The sequence below is a fragment of the Narcine bancroftii genome, chromosome 1 (assembly GCF_036971445.1).
Source record: "Narcine bancroftii isolate sNarBan1 chromosome 1, sNarBan1.hap1, whole genome shotgun sequence".
NCBI classification, from domain to species: Eukaryota; Metazoa; Chordata; class Chondrichthyes; order Torpediniformes; family Narcinidae; genus Narcine; species Narcine bancroftii.
The window spans coordinates 150,352,846-150,370,887 of record NC_091469.1 but is presented as its reverse complement, the minus strand read 5'-3'; the positions used below and the strand labels follow the sequence as shown (position 1 = coordinate 150,370,887).

Sequence of the window (18,042 nt, the reverse complement as noted above, 5' to 3'; positions counted from 1 at the left end):
CCTTGTAACTCTAGACCAGTCATTCTCAACTGGGGCCACAGCACATTTAAGTAAAAGCTTTGTTTTCTATTCTCCACACAAATATAAATATTTTTAATGTTTTTTTAATGTATTCGGTAGCAAGGGGGCCCATAAATTTTGAGCAGAGTCTGCGGGGGGCCGGGGGCATAACTGGAAAAAGGTTGAGAATGGCTGTTCTAAACCTCTAGAATTGATAACTTCTTAGGCAGCACGGTTGGTGTAGCGGTTAGCACAATGCCTTTACAGCGCCGGCAATCAGGACCCGATCTGGGTTTGAATCCTGCGCTGTCTCTAAGGAGTTTGCACATTCTCCCTCTGTCTGCATGGGTTTTCTCCAGGCCTCCAGTTTCCGCCCACCCTTCAAAAATGTACCGGGGTGTAGGTTAACAGGGTGTTTAGTTGGCAGCATGGACTCATGGGCCAAATTGGCCTGTTACAGTGCTGTATGTCTAAATTTTAAATAATCTATCAATACATTTTGGCCTGTATTGACAGCTCTTGGCCCGTATTTGACAGCTTTTGGTCTATATTTGACAGCATTTGGCCTGGATTCGTTGAAATTTAAGAGAATAAGGGAGGGATCTCGAATGTTTATTGAAGGACATTTCGAATGATGGAAAGGGTAGATGTAGAAAAGTTGTTTCCCATGACAGAAGAGTCTAGGATAGGAAAACACAACTTCTGGACTGAAGGGCTCTTGCTTAGAACAGAACCATAGAACATTACCGCACAGAAACAGGTCTCTTTACCACTGTTTTAATCATCCCTAATTAACTCATTATGTGCACGGTTTCATAACTCCAAAGGAAATGGGCCAATGACCATTTTTCAGTCACAATTGGGTCTAGAGCAGTGATTCTCAACCTTCCCTTCCCACTCAAATCCAGCCTGAAGTAATCCCTTACTAATCACTGAGCACTGATGGCATAGCGATTACTTAATGGGGTGTGAATGGAAAGAAAAAGATTGAGAACCACTGATATAGATGCTTCAGAGAGGAGATTTACCAGGATGTTGCCTGAATTGGAGAACATGTCATATAAAGCAAGGTTGACAGTGCCAGGGATTTTCTTTTTGGAGCAACAAAGGATGAGAGGAGACTTAACAGAGGTATATAAAATTATAAGGGGCTAAGATAAAGAGGGCAGCCAGCACCTATTTCCGAGGACAATAGCAAATACCAGAGGACATCTCTGTAAGTTTCAGGTGAGTGGAGTAATGTTTAGGGGAGATGTTAGAAATAGGTTTTTTTTACACAGAGAGTGGTGGGTGCCTGGAATGCATTGCCGGGGTGTGGGGGGGGGGGGGGTGGTGGCAGAGGCTGGTACACTAGGGGCATTTAAATGTGGACATGGATGTCAGAAAAATAAAGGGTTATGGGCGTGAGGTTGGGAAGGATTAGATTGTTGGTTTACAGAGGTTGGCACAACATTTTGGGCCGAAGGGCCTGTTCTATGCTGTAATGTTCCAATTGCTTTGTTCTATGTGGTAGGTATATGCTAGGACTTCATAATTTGGTTTGGCATGCTTTACCTGTTCATGCAAAGCTTGTAATTTGTATAAATTTCTTCTTTCTCTTCCTGAACACAAGAGCCCAAAAGAAGACAACCTCAGTCTCTCTGACAATAGGATCTCCTCACTTAAAGAAAGCAACAGATGCCTCTGATGTACAACCAGTCCGCTCCACTCTGGTTCAATCCATTTCCATCCCTGCACCTCAGGTAAGGTGAACAGAGAACGCATCTGACGGTCGCATCTGGCCGATTATGAACACCTCCGGTGTGATGTCCTTCCAGAGGTTATAATCTCAAGTGCCAGTCTATGGTAACGCTCACACTGCCAAGCCAGAAGGTGGTCGATTCAAATCCCACCCCAGCTTTGTGCAGTTTTGGTCACCAAAGGAATGATATCGATAAGATAAAGAGAGTGCAGAGGAGATTTACTCGGGTGTTGCCAGGACTTGAGGAACTGAGTTACAGGGAAAGGTTAGGACTTTATTCCTTGGAGTGTTGGAGAAGGAGGGGAGATTTGATGGAGGTACTTAAAAATGTGAGGGGCATAGACAGGATTTTCCCACTGAAGTTTGGTGAGGAAAGAACTGGAGGGCACAGGTTAAGGGTGAAAGGTTCATGGGGGGGGGCAAAATCTTTGTCCCTCAGAAAGTGGTGGGAGTGTGGAACGAGCTGTCAGCTGAAGTAGTGAATGTGGGCTCAATTTTGACATTCAAGAGAAATTTGGACAGATGGGTGGGGTATAGAGGGCTATGGCACAAGTAGAGCTGGACTTGGCAGAATAACAGTTCGGCACAGACTAGATAGGCTGCAAGGGCTATTTTATGTGCTGTAGTCTTCTACGGTTCTCTGGTTTTAACACTTTTGAAGCTAAACACAATTTTCCGGAGGAACTCAGTGGGTCAAGTAGCATCAGTGGGAGAAAATGAATGGAAGACGTTTCCAACCCATACTCTTGATTATGACTTGATGAAGAGTTTCAGCTCTCAACAGTTGATGTTCTCAAAACATCCACAAGAAGGCTTAAGTGTGTGAAAGCTTGCACCGACAGACTTAAAACCTGTTTCTTCCCACCAAAACAAAACAAAAGTCCAGCTGGTGGCATGGGAGGGGGCCTGAGCCTCACCAGGCCTCTACTGGTGGTCTGTGGGTTTTTTAATTCTTTAAAGATACAGCACGGTAACAGGCCCACAAGCCCGTGCCACCTTATTACACCTATTACAAAACTGCACAAAATACTCCAAACTTGGCCTCACCAATATCTCAGACAACTTTACCATGACATCCCAACTCCCACAAGCAATACTTTGATTTATGAAGGCCATGTGCCAAAAGCTCTCTTTACTTGTGACGACACTTTCAGGGAATTATCGGTCTGTGTCCTCAATTCTTTTCTACACTCCTCAGTGCCCTACCATTTACTTTGTTTGTCCTACTTCATTAGTCCTTTCAAAATGCAACACCTCACACTTGTTTGCATTAAATTCCAACTGCCATTTTGCAGCCCATTTTTCCAGCTGGTCCAGATCCCTCTGCGAGCTTTGAAAACATTCTTTGGTGTCCACAATGCCTCCAATCTTAGTGTCATCTGCAAACTTGCTGATCCAATTTATCTCATTATCACCCAGATGGTTAATATCGATGACAAGCAACAATGGGCTCAGCACCGATCCCTGAGGCAAGCCCCGAGTCGCAGGCCTCCAGTCAGAGAGGCAGTTGTCTACCCCACTACTCTCTGGATTTTTCCTGTGTTAACTGTGTTCGATTTACAGTGGGCAAATAATGTTTCAACCTCCACCATGGGGGGGGGGGGGGGCATTGGGAAAGGGATCATTCAGAGGAAAGTCATGCGGTCTCAGGAGAACAAGCCCACAAAGTCAGGTTTGAAGCTGGGTCACTGAAAATGCGAGGCTGGAACTCTACTGAATAGGTTAACAGGACTCATGACTGCATAATGCATCCTTCAGTAATTCCAAAAGATGTTGCCCCATTAATTGCTGTTAAATTTTTCAATTTACACTTTTACGTTTAGACATACAGCACGGTAACAGGCCCTTTTGGCTCTCAACCCCATGCCGCCCAATTATACCCAAATGACCTACAACCTGGTACATTTTGAAGGATGGGAGGAAACTGAGGCACCTGGAGGAAACCCGCGAGTTGTTAGCTTTGAAACATGTTTCAGATGAAGTAAAGGAAAAGCTCAAATTTGACTCGGCCTGAACCATCATTCTTAATTTTTGCTTATCTGGTTTTTTTTCCAAGATCCAGAGCCCTCCACCTGGTTTTCCTATCCAGAATGGACTCTCTCCTCCTGTCTTTACAAAGGTCAGTCTTTTATTATCTATTTCAGTTTGAAAATATCAGCTGGGCCAAGGTCAAGGCCAAATCCCTCAACATTGATTGGGTTACCCAGCAATACTAGGGTCAGGAGGAATAAGTGAAGGAGTGAATGAGACCCTATCATCTGTTCAGTTCAAGGTTATTATACCAAGATGCAGCGATAGAGTTTGTTTTGCTGGACATCTCTTTCACAGTATGAACAAGTAAGACACAGATCAGTTGGTACCGAGTAAAAGCCACATGGTTTTACCATTGTGAGGATCATTCAGGAATCTGATAACAGCTGGAAGGAAACTGGTGTTGCGTGATTTCACACTCATGAATCTTTGTCCCAACAGGAAGAGGGTGACCGAGGTGGGATGTGTCTTTCAATATGTGACCTATTCTTCTAAGGGAGAGGAGATATTGGTGGAATCGGTGGAGGGGAGGATGGGGTTTGTGTGCTGGTCTAAGCCAGCCATTCTCACCTATTTTTTTGACTAGGGCCCTCTTGGGACTCTGCTCAAAGTTTATGCTTCCCCCCCACCCCCCCCCCCCCCCCACCCGCCACTTCCCAGTGAAGCAGTCAAATTTTGGTTTCTTCCTGACATCTCTCCTACCAACTAAAAAAGAAAAAATATATATTTTGATACGTGAGGTGAAAAGAAAATAAAGCTTTTACTTAAAGGTGCTCTGGTTCCCAAGGGGAGTGGGTCGTGGAGCCCCTGGTGAAAATGGCTGGTTGTAAGCCAAGTTCACAACTTGTGTGCAAGCAGTAGAGTTTTAGTTTAGAATGGGCATCGTGGTCAGCACAGATATTGTGGCTGAAGGGCCTATTCCTGTGTTGTCCTGCTTGCTGTTGTACATAATGTACAGGTGCAATGAAAGTCCCACTCAATGCAGCTTCCTAAGTCCATGCTTTAGAATAGGTTATTTATTTGTCTCAATACACCCAGTGCAGTGAGGACAGTTCTTCTGAGCAAAAAACTATACAACCATGTATAGGGCACAATTTACAAAGTTAAAGAGTACACTAAAAATGAAGAAAATTAGCACCAAGCAAGGTCCACATCAAAGCGGCTTATGGGGTTCATTCAAGAGGCTGATGGCTGGCTGTAAGGAAGAAACTGTCGGTGCGTGCTTCCACTGTTACAAGCCCAGAGGACCCAAAAACCCACCAGCAATAGATGTTCACTGAGACAAATGGTTACTTAAACAAAAGTTGCTTTCAATTATCTTTAAACATGAAAACAGGTTCACACTTTAACTTATCTCTATTGACTTACTTAACCTAACTTAACCCCCTTTTAATTCTAAGTGCATGTGTATATAATGTGTGTGTAAGTTCAGAAACATTCTTTGGTTTACAGTCCAATCTCACTTCTCATTCCTCCAAGTTCACTGGTTGCAGGCAATTCTTATACTGTGCACAGAATTTAATATTTATAAAGATCACCAGGCTTTGGTGCTTGAAAGGTAAATGGTTACCACTCAGGAAGGTTCTTGTCGGTTTTCAGAGAGAGATTTGTTGTTCCAGGACATCCACAACTAATTTACTTCCATCAGCCACTCCATTGTCTTGGTGATTAAACTTGCCTCGTCAGGCTTCTCCAGATGATAACCTCTTTCTTTCAGGTCACCACAGAGTTCCATTTTGTTTCACTTATTCAAAGTGAAACATTAGACAGCCAGTCCTCTCCTCTTGCATGAACCACAAGAGCTTTGACCAGGCTGTCTTCCAAATGGGCTTGCCAGCTTGTCCTGTTCCTGTCCCAGCTGCTGTCTGCTGGCTGTAACACTGTACAAGTGATCTCTGTCTCTCTCTCTCTCTCTGCCTCTCTCTGAAAGAAAGCCTGTTTGACTCTCTGCTTGCAAAACCACATGACCCTTTTAGAACAGCAAGTTCTCTTCCAGACATAGCAGCTCCGACATGCTCTTTCATCTGTTGCCTTTTGTAAACAACAATCCATTAGTGAAGTCACTTGAACACTCTTCAAAACTCATGCAAAAGCTCTGGAGCCTATACGTCTACCATGGGGCAGAGCTCCAGTATTTTAAATAAGATCTGTTTTAAAGTGTTTATATGTAACCTATTCCAACAAACCTTTCCCAATTTATCGCCCAAAAACATATCTATATATTCTATATACTCTGTAACACCACACTTCTTGCAGATGGGAGGAGGGAGAAAAGAGTGTAACTGAGATGTGAAGGGTCCTTCAGTACGTGGGCTTCCTTTCCTAGGCTGTGGAAGGTGTACATGGAGATTATGGAGGAGAGAAAAGTTTGTGTTATGCTGTGAGCTGCACTCACACCTTCTGCAGGTCTTTCAACCTTGAATGGAGCCGCTCCATACCACACTGTGATGCATCCAGCAAGTGTGCTCTCAGTGGTGCAGTTATAGAAGTTGTTGAGGGAAGGAAGGACATTTTTTAACTTCCTTAGTCTTCCAAGAAAGTAGAAGCATTTCTGCCTTTTCTTAACCATCACGCCAACGTTCTTGTCCCAGATAAAATTGTTGGAGATATTTACTCCTTAGAACTTGAAGCTATCTACTCTTTCACTTCAGTGGTATTAATATAGACAGGCGTGTGCACTCTGTCAACTCTCCTAAAGTCAGCGATTAACTCTTTCATCTTACGGATGTCAAGAGCAAGATTATTATCATGGCACCATGCTGCTGGGCTTTCAATCTCTTTCCTGTAGTGTATCTCACCGATATTTGATAACCAGACCACCATTGTGTTGGCGTCGGCGAACTTGAAGCTTGAAGGGACAACACCTTGTATTCCATTTCGGCAATATCCAACCAGATGGCATCAATATTGACTTCTCCAAATTTCTATTGTTCCCCTCCCCCTCCCCAGTCTCTTTCCCTATCTGTCTGTCTCGTTTCCTCCAGCTTCCCACCCCTTCCCTTCCTTTGCCTATCAGAGAGCTGCCCTCAATCCACTCCTCAGCTTCTTACTTTACTTCCCTACCACCTGTATCCATTTATGAACTCTCACCTGTTCACCTGTGCTCCTCCCACTGCCACTTCCTTCCTCCTCACCACTCCTCCAAGCCCCTCCCTCTCATTCAGTCATCTATCTACTGTTCCACATTCCCGACAACCTATGGATGCTGCGTGATCTGTTGAGTTTCTCCGGCATTTCATGTTCTGCACTGAGAGTGAGAGAAAGGGTGAAAGAGAACAGTCCTATCTTACTTGCAGTGTGGGGCAAACTGTAACCCCTCCCCCCCCCCCCCCCAACATTGTCTTTGGAAGATTATTAGGTTAAGTAGGTTCACAGAGAGACAAGTCTGGACACAAGTGTTACAACCACAGGTAACTTTAATGAACACACAGGAGACAAACGGGAGAACTTCAAATGGTGCTCAATAACTATATTACTAAACAACTATATAGACATTCACATTGGACCCAGGTTGGACATGAATACCAGTGGCCGCCTATACTCTACATGCTCATACACGTGTACACATTCAACAGACAGGGACTTTCACACACATGAGTGCAGCTCTCTGCAAACACTGATCTATTGCAGTGCTATAGTGTAGCTTACCCGTGACACTTCCAGCGATGTCCACAGTAACAACCTGGGGTGGAGCGAAGTCCGGGGCTTGGACCAAGAGGCAGAGAGCAAAAACGTGCCATGCGTTGATGTTATATATAGTTCTAATCTGGGTGTCTAGCCAGTAATGACCTTACATAATTTAAATGAGCACTAATAGGTGGCTGGAGTCCAACCTTGATTTACAGGTGATGTGACTTCCAAATAAGTTTCAGACAGGGAGGTCACATGACCACCTGCAATCCACAATATTTCAGGCAGGCAGGGAGGCCACATGTTTCCCCATAAACCACATATTACACCCCCATCCTAGTTTAGGATCTAGGGAGCATGGAGGGGGTGGTGATGCTAGCCCTAGTTACAGCATCCCTCCCTCCCTCCCTGTGTCCCACCCTTCCTCCCCTCCCATTGATGTGATCTACCAGGATTGTTGACTGAAGAGGGTGCACAAAATCAACGAGGACCCCTTCCTCCCTGCACACAGCATCTTTCAGCTACACGCATAGGAAAAGAGATACAGGAGGATCAGAGCCACCCGGCTGAGGAACAGCTTCTTCCCACAGGCAGTGGGAAAGTTGAACGAGCAAAGGAACTGCTCGCATTAACCATCTGAGACTCTTATATCCATGAAACAATGTCTATTTATTTATTTACTTACTTACTTATTTACTAGAGATAAAATATTTGTCCTGCATATATATTGTTTGTCTGTATGTGTGTTATGTCTGGTTCTGTGTCTGCATGTTTTGCACCAAGGACAGGAAAACGCTATTTCGTCAGGTTGTTCTTGTACAATCTGATGAGAATAATCTTGACTTTAAATTGATGTTAATATTTCCAATCCTCAAGTTCAAGTTTCTATATAAAAACCAAATGAATCAGCGTTTCTCCAGAAATCAGTGCACACACAGACACGTTTCTCAAACCTCACATGATAATCATGTGTACATAAAATCTAATATAAAATAAATATCTATAACTATTCTGGATTAATTTATTTATTTCATTTATAAGGGACCCAAGGTTAAAGGATACTGTTCATCAGTCACACAGCCTGCAGAAAGAAGCTATTTCCCAGCCTGGCCGGCCTGATTTCGATGCTCCTGTACCTCCTCCCTAATGGTAGTGGTTCAAAGATACTGTGGGCTGGATGGAAATGGTTTGCAACCATTCTTTGATCCCTATTTAAACAATGTTGTCCAGTAGAGGAAAGGGAGACGCCAGTGATCTTGTCAGCCAATTAAACAATCATCTGCATTGACTTCTGGTCCAATGCTTTGCAGCCACTGTACCACACGATGATGCAGTCAGACAGGACTCTCCCAATTGTGCCCCTGTAAAAGGTTGCCAAAATGGGGGCCAATAGCCTTGCCCTCCTCACCCTCCCGAGGAAATGTAGGCATTGCTGTGCCTTCCTGACCAATGAGGAGGCGTTGTAGGTCCAGGAAAGATTGTCCTTTACATGCACACCAAGGAACATTGTGTCCTCCACACTCTCCACATCAGAACCATTGATGATGGACCTTCATCCTCCTGAAGTCCATAGTCATCTCCTTGGCTTTGTCCACATGGACACTCAGGTTGTTCTCACATCCACTTTCAGACACAGGAGGACAATCTTTCCTTTGTAACCTCTGCAAAAGTACAGATGGCCTCCACAATTGCTGGGATATCTGTGGATCCACACAGCAGTCGACAAGGGAGGCGACTGGTTAAAATTACGGGGCAGGCATTTTGCGAAGCTCAGGAGGAGCTGGCTGGAGACTGCAGACACACAAACCCATGCGCTACTTCCGCAGGCTTACGCTGGCAGTTCCAACAATCTCTCCATTGTTTTCAGCTAGGATTCCAAGGTAGGGTGTTAGTTCCTGTCTTGGCAATGTGCCCATATACCTTTCATTATGGCAGACGTGTTGACTTTCTCTTTTGCTTTCCCCAGCCTCTCATTTGTTACACGAATCTGCAAATACCCTACTCTGAAATGTTTATTTAACCTGTGGGTTTTCAAATTTACTTTTGGATTTGCACAACAGCTATGTCTTTTGGAAGCCTGGATTAGCATTTTAAAATCTCTTCTTCAATGTCACTACCGTGTTCAATAGTGGACCAGATTCCCAGTGGCCAATGAGACACAATTAACACCATATCAGCCTCATTCCTCAGAGAACCTGCATCATCGGAGCAAAACGTACAAAGTGGAGTTGCTGCACCGGCTCCAGTTCCAGGAACGAGCCCTCCAATGCCCAAGGAGTCCCGGCAATGGTTGGTACGCTTCAGAGAGGCCACTTATTGGTCTGTAGCTTGTACCATCCACAGCATGCTCTCCATCAACTCACAATGGCTCACATTTCTTCAATTTCCCGCACATCTGCCCTGGCCCCCTCTGCCCTGAGACGCAACAGGGATTCTCCTTGTCCTCACCTGCCACCCCACCAGCTTCCGCATCCAACGCATTATCCTCTGCAGTTTCTGCTACGTACAACATGATCCCGCCACCGGACACATCTCCCCCTCTCCTCTCCGCTTTCTGCAGGAACCACTCCCTCCATGACTTATGATTGATCCACTTGTCTGTTCCCACCAATCGTCCCCCTTGGCACCTACCCCTGCGACCGCAGGAGATGCTCCACTTGTGCTCACACCTCCTCCCTCACCACCATTGGGGGGGTCCCAAACACAAGTGAAGTAACACCTCAGTTGTGAATCAGCAGGGGCCATTTACTGTATCCGATGGTCCCATTGTGGGCCCCCTCTACACAGACACAATCTGGGAGATAATTTTGTTGAACACCTTCACTCTGTCCCCTACAATAACAAGGATCTCGCAGTGGCCAACCACTTCAATTGCACACACCATTCTCTCACTGATATATCTATCCATGGCCTCGCCCACTGAGGTTACCTGCAAATTGGAGAATCAATGCTTTGTATCCCGTCTGGGCACTCTCCAACCAGACAACATTAACATTGACTTCTCCAATTTCTGTTAAACCCCTCCCCTGAAGCCTTCCTCCTTCCTTCTTCCTCTGAATTCATTCTTCAAGCCCCCCCCATCCCCTTCCCTCCCTTCTCCTATCAGAGAGCTACCCTCGCACCTTATCATTTCCCAGGTTTTCTTTCTCTTCCACCCTTCCCCCGCCGTAGCCATCTGTGACTGCTAAACTCTTCGCCTCTGCTCCTCCTCTCCCCTCCTTCCCCACTGTTGGGTTCGGAGGTCTGCCTGGTTTTTTTTTTTTGCTTGTCCCAGGCTCGAAACGGTGGCTACCCGTCACTTCCCATGGATGCTGCATGACCTATTGAGTTTCTCCAGCAACTCAACTCCCGTATCTGCTGACTTTCATGCTCAATTAACAAGGGCTCCTGACACAGCACCTTCCAAACCCACAGCCTCTTCTGGTTAGAAGGATAAGGGTGGCAAAAGAAAAGGACACCAGGCGTAAAATTTGCCCTCCTAGCCACACACTACTTGGGCAGCAAAGTTAATGGGGCGGTACAACGCCATAATAGTGCCAGCTGTCTGTGAGGTGCTTTTACATTCTCCCAACTCTATGTGGGTTTCCTCCCACGTTCCAAAGATATATGGTCACATGGCTGTAATTGGGCAGTATGGGCTCGCAGGTCAGAAGGGCCTATTACCATGCTGTGTGTCTAAATCAATGATTACCAACTTTTTTCTTTCCACTCACATACCACTTCAAATATTCCCTATGCCATCGGTGCTCTGTGATTAATGAGGGATTGCTTAAGGTGGTACGCAGGTGGAAAGAAAAAGTTTGAAAACCACTGTTTTAATTGTCCCTCATTGACTTGTCATGTGCACGGTTTCAGAACTCCAAAGGAAATGGGCCAATGGCGATTTTTCTCAAGCAAAATATTTCAGTCACAATTGGGTCGAGAGCAGAGATTCTCAACCTTCCCTTCCCACTCACATCCCACCTTATTAATCACAGAGCACCGATGGCACAGGGGTTACTTAAAGTGGGATGTGAGAAAAAGGTTGAGAACCACTGGTCTAAATGAAATTTAGAGTTCAAGATTATTATCATCTGACTGTACATATGCAACTAGACGAAACAGTATTTCTCTGGACCACGGGGCACATCATGCATTTCTCACACAGCACTTAATAATCGCAAACATACATAAAAATATAGCATAAATATGTTATAAATAATGTACTCCATTTCATTTATCAGAGTGACCCAAAGGGGCAGGATACTACATCAATCTCACAGCCTGTGGGAAGAAGCTAATTCCCAATCACAACCTGACTCGGAATCTGTCGCCTTTCTGTCAATGGGTCAAAATCCTGGAACTCCCTCCTTATGAGCATTGTGGGTGCACCTACACCGTGAGGGCTGCAGCCCTTCAAGACAGCTCCCCCCCCCCCATCCACCTTCTCAAGGGCAATTAAGGATGAGCAAGGGAGCCCACACCTCTTGAAAGAATAACTAATGCAAGATCACTTAAAACTGGCTCAAATGACGTTTATGTTCATTGTTGCGTGTGCTGAGATACAGTGAAAGTGTTTGTTTTGGGTGCTATCCAGTAAGTTTCTCCATCAAATGTACAGCAGAATAAAACATAATGTAGAGTTATGGAGAGAGTTTGGTTCAATTAGAGCAAAGACAGCATGAATTTACTAATGTGAGGTTTGTTCAGGAGTCTGCTAACGATAGGTAAGAAACTGTCCTTGAGCCTGGTGGTGCGCGAATCTTCTTCCGAACGGGAGGAAGAGAGTGTGGTGGGATGAAGCCTTGAGTAGGCTGGCTGCTTTTTCAAGGCATTGGAAAGTGTAGATCAGGGGTGGCCAAACTACGGCTCTCAGGCCAACTGCGGCCCATTTTAACTGGCCCATTATTTTTAAAATGGAGGTGCTGATAATACAGCAGCGCCGCCGCTCGTGTGGACCCACGTGGAGCAGAGTCTCAGCGCTCCCCTGCGGACACCAACCACCCAGACCGGTTGCTCTCAGCCCTGTACAGGCTTTTAACGGCCTGCTAAAGGAGCCAACAGTAATTGAAAACTGTTGGGTTTAATATTGTTTGGGCCATGGCTTCTTATATATTCCTGTCAGAGGCCCACAGCCAAAAATAGTTGGCCACCCCTGGTGTAGATGGAGTCGATGGTGAGGAGGGAGGTGGAGGTGATGTTCTGAACTGCTTTCACAGTCCTCTTCTGAACCTTGGGAGGTTGGGTGGGGCATCTTCCATGCCATGATGTGATGCTCCCTGACAGGAAACTCTCGATGGTGCCATGAGTAGTGAGGTGGAGAATAATGGTAATTCTTGTCTCATGGCAGGTCTTACAAGATATCACTGCATCAGAGGGGCACGTTGTAGTGCTGGAATGTCGAGTGAAGGGGTCGTATCCTATTAAAGTCCAATGGCAGAGGCAAGGAACAGAAATTGAGGACTCGCCAGATTTCCGAATCCTTCAGAAAAGTAATACACACCAGCAAGTATCCATGCTGGGATTTTCTATTCGGCCCCATTAGTTGCCCCAATACCTTCCCCATCACCATAACAAATAGTCGGCCATCCGGCCCGTCGAGCCTGCTCCGCCATTCAATGAGATCATGGCTGATCTGGTGACAGGCTCATCTCCACCTCCCTGCCTTTTCCCCCTATCCCTTAATTCCCTTCCTGTGTAAAACTCAACCCAACCTTAAATATATTTACTGAGGTCACCTCCACTGCTTCAATGGGCAGTGAATTCCACAGATTCACCACCCTCTGGGAAAAGCAGTTCCTCCACGTCTCCATCCTCAATTAACCACCCTGAATCTTGAAGCTATGTCCCTTAGTTCTAGTCTCCCACACCTATGGGAACAACTTACTTATCTCTCATTTTTCTGAATTCCAGAGAGTACAGTTGCCAGGTGACTCAATCTCTCCTCCTAGATTAACTCCTTCATCTCTGAAATCAACCCGGTGAACCTCCTCTGGACCGTCTTCAAGTATGGAGATCAGAACCAGACGTCATCTCTCAACGGGAATGACCTCTGGCCAAGTCGAGTCTCGCTCACTTTCAGGCCGACTTCTGGTGTCAAAACCACTGCTGCCCTTGAGCTCTTTGTCCATCAGCGTTGCACTTGCTGTCACACCCGCTACCTCACAGTGCCCCTGTCACTTGACGGTCATCAACAACAGAAACAGGCCCTTCAGCCCAAAGCGCCCATGCTGACCAAGGAGTCTACCTGAGCTAGACTCATTTACCTACATTTGGCTCATATCTCTCTCAATCCTCCCATCCATATACCTGTCCAAGTGCCTTTTAACCATTGCAATTGTACCCAACTCCACCACTTCCACCAGCATCTAATTCCACACACCCACTACCACCCTCCGTGGAAAAGTTGCCCGCCCCATTCCCCTTCAAACCTTACCTCTATCATTTCAGTTTGATACCCCCCAGTTTTAGACTCCCCTGCCCTCAGAAAAAGATGGTCATCATTCACCTTATCTACACCTCTCATGATTTTATAAGGTCTGCCTCCTTCAGTCCATGGGGGAAAAAAAGTGCCCAACTAACCAGCCTCTCCTTATAACTTAAGCCCTCCAGTCCCACTAACTTTTCCTGCACCTTTTCCAGCCTAACAACGTCTTCCATGGCCAGAACTGCGTGCAACACTCCTAGGGCGGTTTCACCACCATCTTGTTTGTAACATGCATTCCCAACTCTTGGACTCGATGCTCTGAGCATCTCTGCTCTAGCCCCACAGCTCTCCGAGGGATTTATGTTCCTCCAATTCAGGCCTCTTGGTCACCGTTGAATTTAATGTCTCCCCTTCAGCAACACCGAACCCTAACTCTGGAACCTCCACCCCCCCTCCCCCACCTCCTCCCAATTCTCATCATCGTGACTCTAAGTAAAGGCCGACTCTTTGACCAGCCATTTGACTGTCTGAATGTCTCGCGCTCCTTGGTTAAATTTTGTTTGATAATGCTTCAGTAAACTACCTTGCGAGTGTTCTTGTCACTTTTGAGTGCTATCCTAATGTGAGTTTCTGCTGCTTTTTTAAAATGATTCAACAGGAAGCCTGACTCCCCTCAAAAGTGAGAGCACCCCAAAGTGAATTAAGTCGCGAATCTTTCCAATTTGTTTTAGAGATGTAGCATCAAACCCTCGTACTCATTCAGAATGGAAACAGGACCTACATGTCTTTTTTTTTTAGAAAATCTTATTTATAATCGATAATAAGACATACATTTAAAATACATATCTTATCCCATAAAAACTCCCCGCCCCCATCCCTATCCCCACCCAACCCACTGCTAAATTACCCCAGAAAAAAGAAAGAGAAAACTGAGAACAACAAAAACAATACATTCAAGTACGTGTCATGATTTGGATCCACACCGCTAATGCATGGGAAAAAGAAATTTAATAGTTTGATCGCATCCGATCCAAGCACGGACTCCAAGTTTTAATAACAAGAGAATAATGCTTTCGTAGTTTATATGTTAAACCCACTGTCTACACGAGTGGTTCTCAACCTTTTTCTTTCCACTCACATACCACTTTATCCCTATGCCATAGATGCTCTGTGATGAGTAAGGTGGTTTATGGTGATACGTGAGTGGGAAGGGAAGGTTGAGAACCAGTGGTCTGCACCAACCATTCTCAACCTTTTGGCTATGACACCACCTACAGTTTATGGGCCCCACCTTCCACGTCAATCAGTCAATTTTTGATTTCTTCCTACTGCCGACGTTAAAAAAAAATTTACTTCTACTTAAACTTGCTGTTGAGAATGGCTGGTCTTCACTGACCCCAGTTTATTCTCCCAACGAGTCTCCCCCCCCCACCCCCCACGATTCTACCACGAGGGACAATTGACAAGCAGCCAATTAACCTACTGATCCGCCCATCTTTGAATCAGGGAGAAAAGCAGGGAGCCCGGATTAAATCCATGCAGTCATGGGCGAGACTGTAGCTCCAGGGTAGCAGTTAGCGGGATGCTATTACTGCGCCTGTGAGGAGTTTGTACGTTCTCCCCGTGGCCATGTCAGTTTCTTCCACGCGCTCCAGTTTACTTCCCATGTGCCAAAATGGTCCGGGGTGGTAGGTTCATTAGGTGTCATTGGACAGCACAGACATAAAGGCCAGAATGGCCTTCCACCCTGCTGATTCTTCAAAAATACCTGAGGTCAAGATTGAACCTGATCTCTGGAGCTGAGAAGCAGCAGCTCGACTGATTGTGGACAGATTTGTATGAACGCACACCTTTTAAAAGCCTTAAAATATATCATACAACTTGCTTTGAGTCTCAACACTTTTCCCCTCTCAGATGTTGCTTGACTCGCTGAGTTCTTCCAGCTGTTTGCACTTCACTCCAGAAACTAATGATTGGTCACAGACAAGAATGTTCCATGGTTCTGTCCAACCTTACCAATTAGTTGTTGTGGTAGTTTACAGGAATATTTTTGATAGCAAATTAGAAATAATAAAAAAACTCCTAAGACACCGTCCAATTGTGCAGATGTGAGGCAGGTTTTCCTTTCAGGAAAATGCAAGTAGATTTGAACAGGAAGCTGAGAGGAAAACAATCCACTACAGAGTTGAGGGAAATCCTGCCTCTCAAAATAAGTGGGATTATTGGATGCCATTTTCGCAGATCAGCAATTCCTGCAGAGCTGTGAAAGTCTTCCCTTGAATGATGAATGTGAGAGGGGAAATAAGCTGACATATTTACTGTTCTTGATTTCTATTCCATGTTTCCTGCTCCTGGTGTGATGTCCCCAGAGCCTCGAACAGCTGTCGATCGCGGTGAGTACCTGGGGAGTTAGCAACCACAGGGATGCGGAATGGGGAAGGCTTAAAGGTTTGTTTGTCTCCATCAGAAATAACAGTAGGAGTTGGCCCCCTGGCCCGTCAAGCCTGCTCCGACATTCAATAAGATCATGGCTGCGGACTCAACTCCACCTACCTGTCATTTACCCATGTCTTCAAAAATCTAAATGGTTCTTAAGCATATTTAATGAGGCGGCCTCTACTGCTTCCTTGGGCAGAGAATTCCACAGATTCACTACTCTCTGGAAGAAGCAATTCATCCTCATCTCTTTTCTAAATTGAATACCCCAAAGCTTTGTCCCTAGTTCCAGACCCACCCACCAGTGGAAACAACTTTCCTGCCTCTAACTTTCCCGCCCCTATTATAAACTTACATTTTTCTATAATATGACCCCTTATTTGTCTGAATTCTGGTGAGTGTAGACTCAATCTCTCCACATAGGCGAACATAGTCCGGAATCAACACAGCAGACTTCCTCTGCAGCATCTCCAAATCCAGGGTCATCAGCTAGAAACATTGTGTGTGTACTCTTCACGGACGCTGTCTGGCCAGTATTTTAAGTTTTAGAAGTACTGGAAAACTCAGCAGAACTGAGTGCAGCAGATTAGTGATGTTAGAGGGTTAACAGCCAGGGGAGCAGACCATTGATGCAGAGATTTGAGTTCAAACCCCACCACATAACTGGGGAATTTAAGTCAAGCCACAAAATAAATCTCAGTAATGATATCACCCCCACCTGTACCAGTGTATCACCCCCTGATGTTCCAATGTATCATCCCCACCTGTACCAGTGTATCACCCCCTGATGTTCCAATGTATCAGCCCCACCTGTACCAGTGTATCACCCCCTGATGTTCCAATGTATCACCCCCACCTGTACCAGTGTATCACCCCCCTGATGTTCCAATGTATCACCCCCACCTGTACCAGTGTATCACCCCCTGATGTTCCAATGTATCACCCCCACCTGTACCAGTGTATCACCCCCCTGATGTTCCAATGTATCACCCCCACCTGTACCAGTGTATCACCCCCTGATGTTCCAATGTATCACCCCCACCTGTACCAGTGTAACACCCCCTGATGTTCCAATGTATCAGCCCCACCTGTACCAGTGTATCACCCCCTGATATTCCAATGTATCACCCCCACCTGTACCAGTGTATCACCCCCTGATGTTCCAATGTATCAGCACCTCCTGTACCAGTGTATTACCCCCTGATGTTCCAATGTATCAGCCCCTCCTGTACCAGTGTATCACCCCCTGATATTCAAATGTATCAGCCCCTCCTGTACCAGTGTATTACCCCCTGATGTTCCAATGTATCAGCCCCTCCTGTACCAGTGTATTACCCCCTGATGTTCCAATGTATCAGCCCCTCCTGTACCAGTGTATCACCCCCTGATGTTCCAATGTATCAGCCCCTCCTGTACCAGTGTATTACCCCCTGATGTTCCAATGTATCAGCCCCTCCTGTACCAGTGTATCACCCCCTGATGTTCCAATGTATCAGCCCCTCCTGTACCAGTGTATTACCCCCTGATGTTCCAATGTATCAGCCCCTCCTGTACCAGTGTATCACCCCCTGATGTTCCAATGTATCAGCCCCACCTGTGCCAGTGTATCACCCCCTGATATTCCAATGTATCACCCCCACCTGTACCAGTGTATCACCCCCTGATGTTCTAATGTATCAGCCCCTCCTGTACCAGTGTATCACCCCCTGATGTTCCAATGTACCAGCCCCTCCTGTACCAGTGTATCACCCCATGATATTCCAATGTATCATCCTAACTGTTCGAGTTTAATGTTCTC

At 45.7% G+C, this 18,042-nt stretch overlaps 1 protein-coding gene and 1 long non-coding RNA gene across 5 annotated transcripts in view; one reads left to right on the top strand and one right to left on the bottom strand.

Moving 5' to 3' along the window:
* LOC138765078 (uncharacterized) overlaps nucleotides 1–13,479 on the bottom strand; it is a 37,346-nt gene extending 23,867 nt beyond the window's left edge. Inside the window, exon 1 of the long non-coding RNA XR_011358462.1 lies at nucleotides 13,269–13,479. This is a non-coding gene — a long non-coding RNA (uncharacterized lncRNA). The remainder of the gene's footprint in view (nucleotides 1–13,268) is intronic.
* The window catches only part of palld (palladin, cytoskeletal associated protein), a 485,446-nt gene that overhangs the window by 236,814 nt on the left and 230,590 nt on the right, over nucleotides 1–18,042 (top strand). For all 4 annotated transcript variants that reach the window (XM_069941703.1, XM_069941714.1, XM_069941705.1 and 1 more), the window contains exons 6-9: nucleotides 1,613–1,742; nucleotides 3,798–3,860; nucleotides 12,732–12,873; nucleotides 16,178–16,201. In XM_069941703.1, the coding sequence (XP_069797804.1) occupies nucleotides 1,613–1,742; nucleotides 3,798–3,860; nucleotides 12,732–12,873; nucleotides 16,178–16,201 (359 nt within the window). The remainder of the gene's footprint in view (nucleotides 1–1,612; nucleotides 1,743–3,797; nucleotides 3,861–12,731; nucleotides 12,874–16,177; nucleotides 16,202–18,042) is intronic.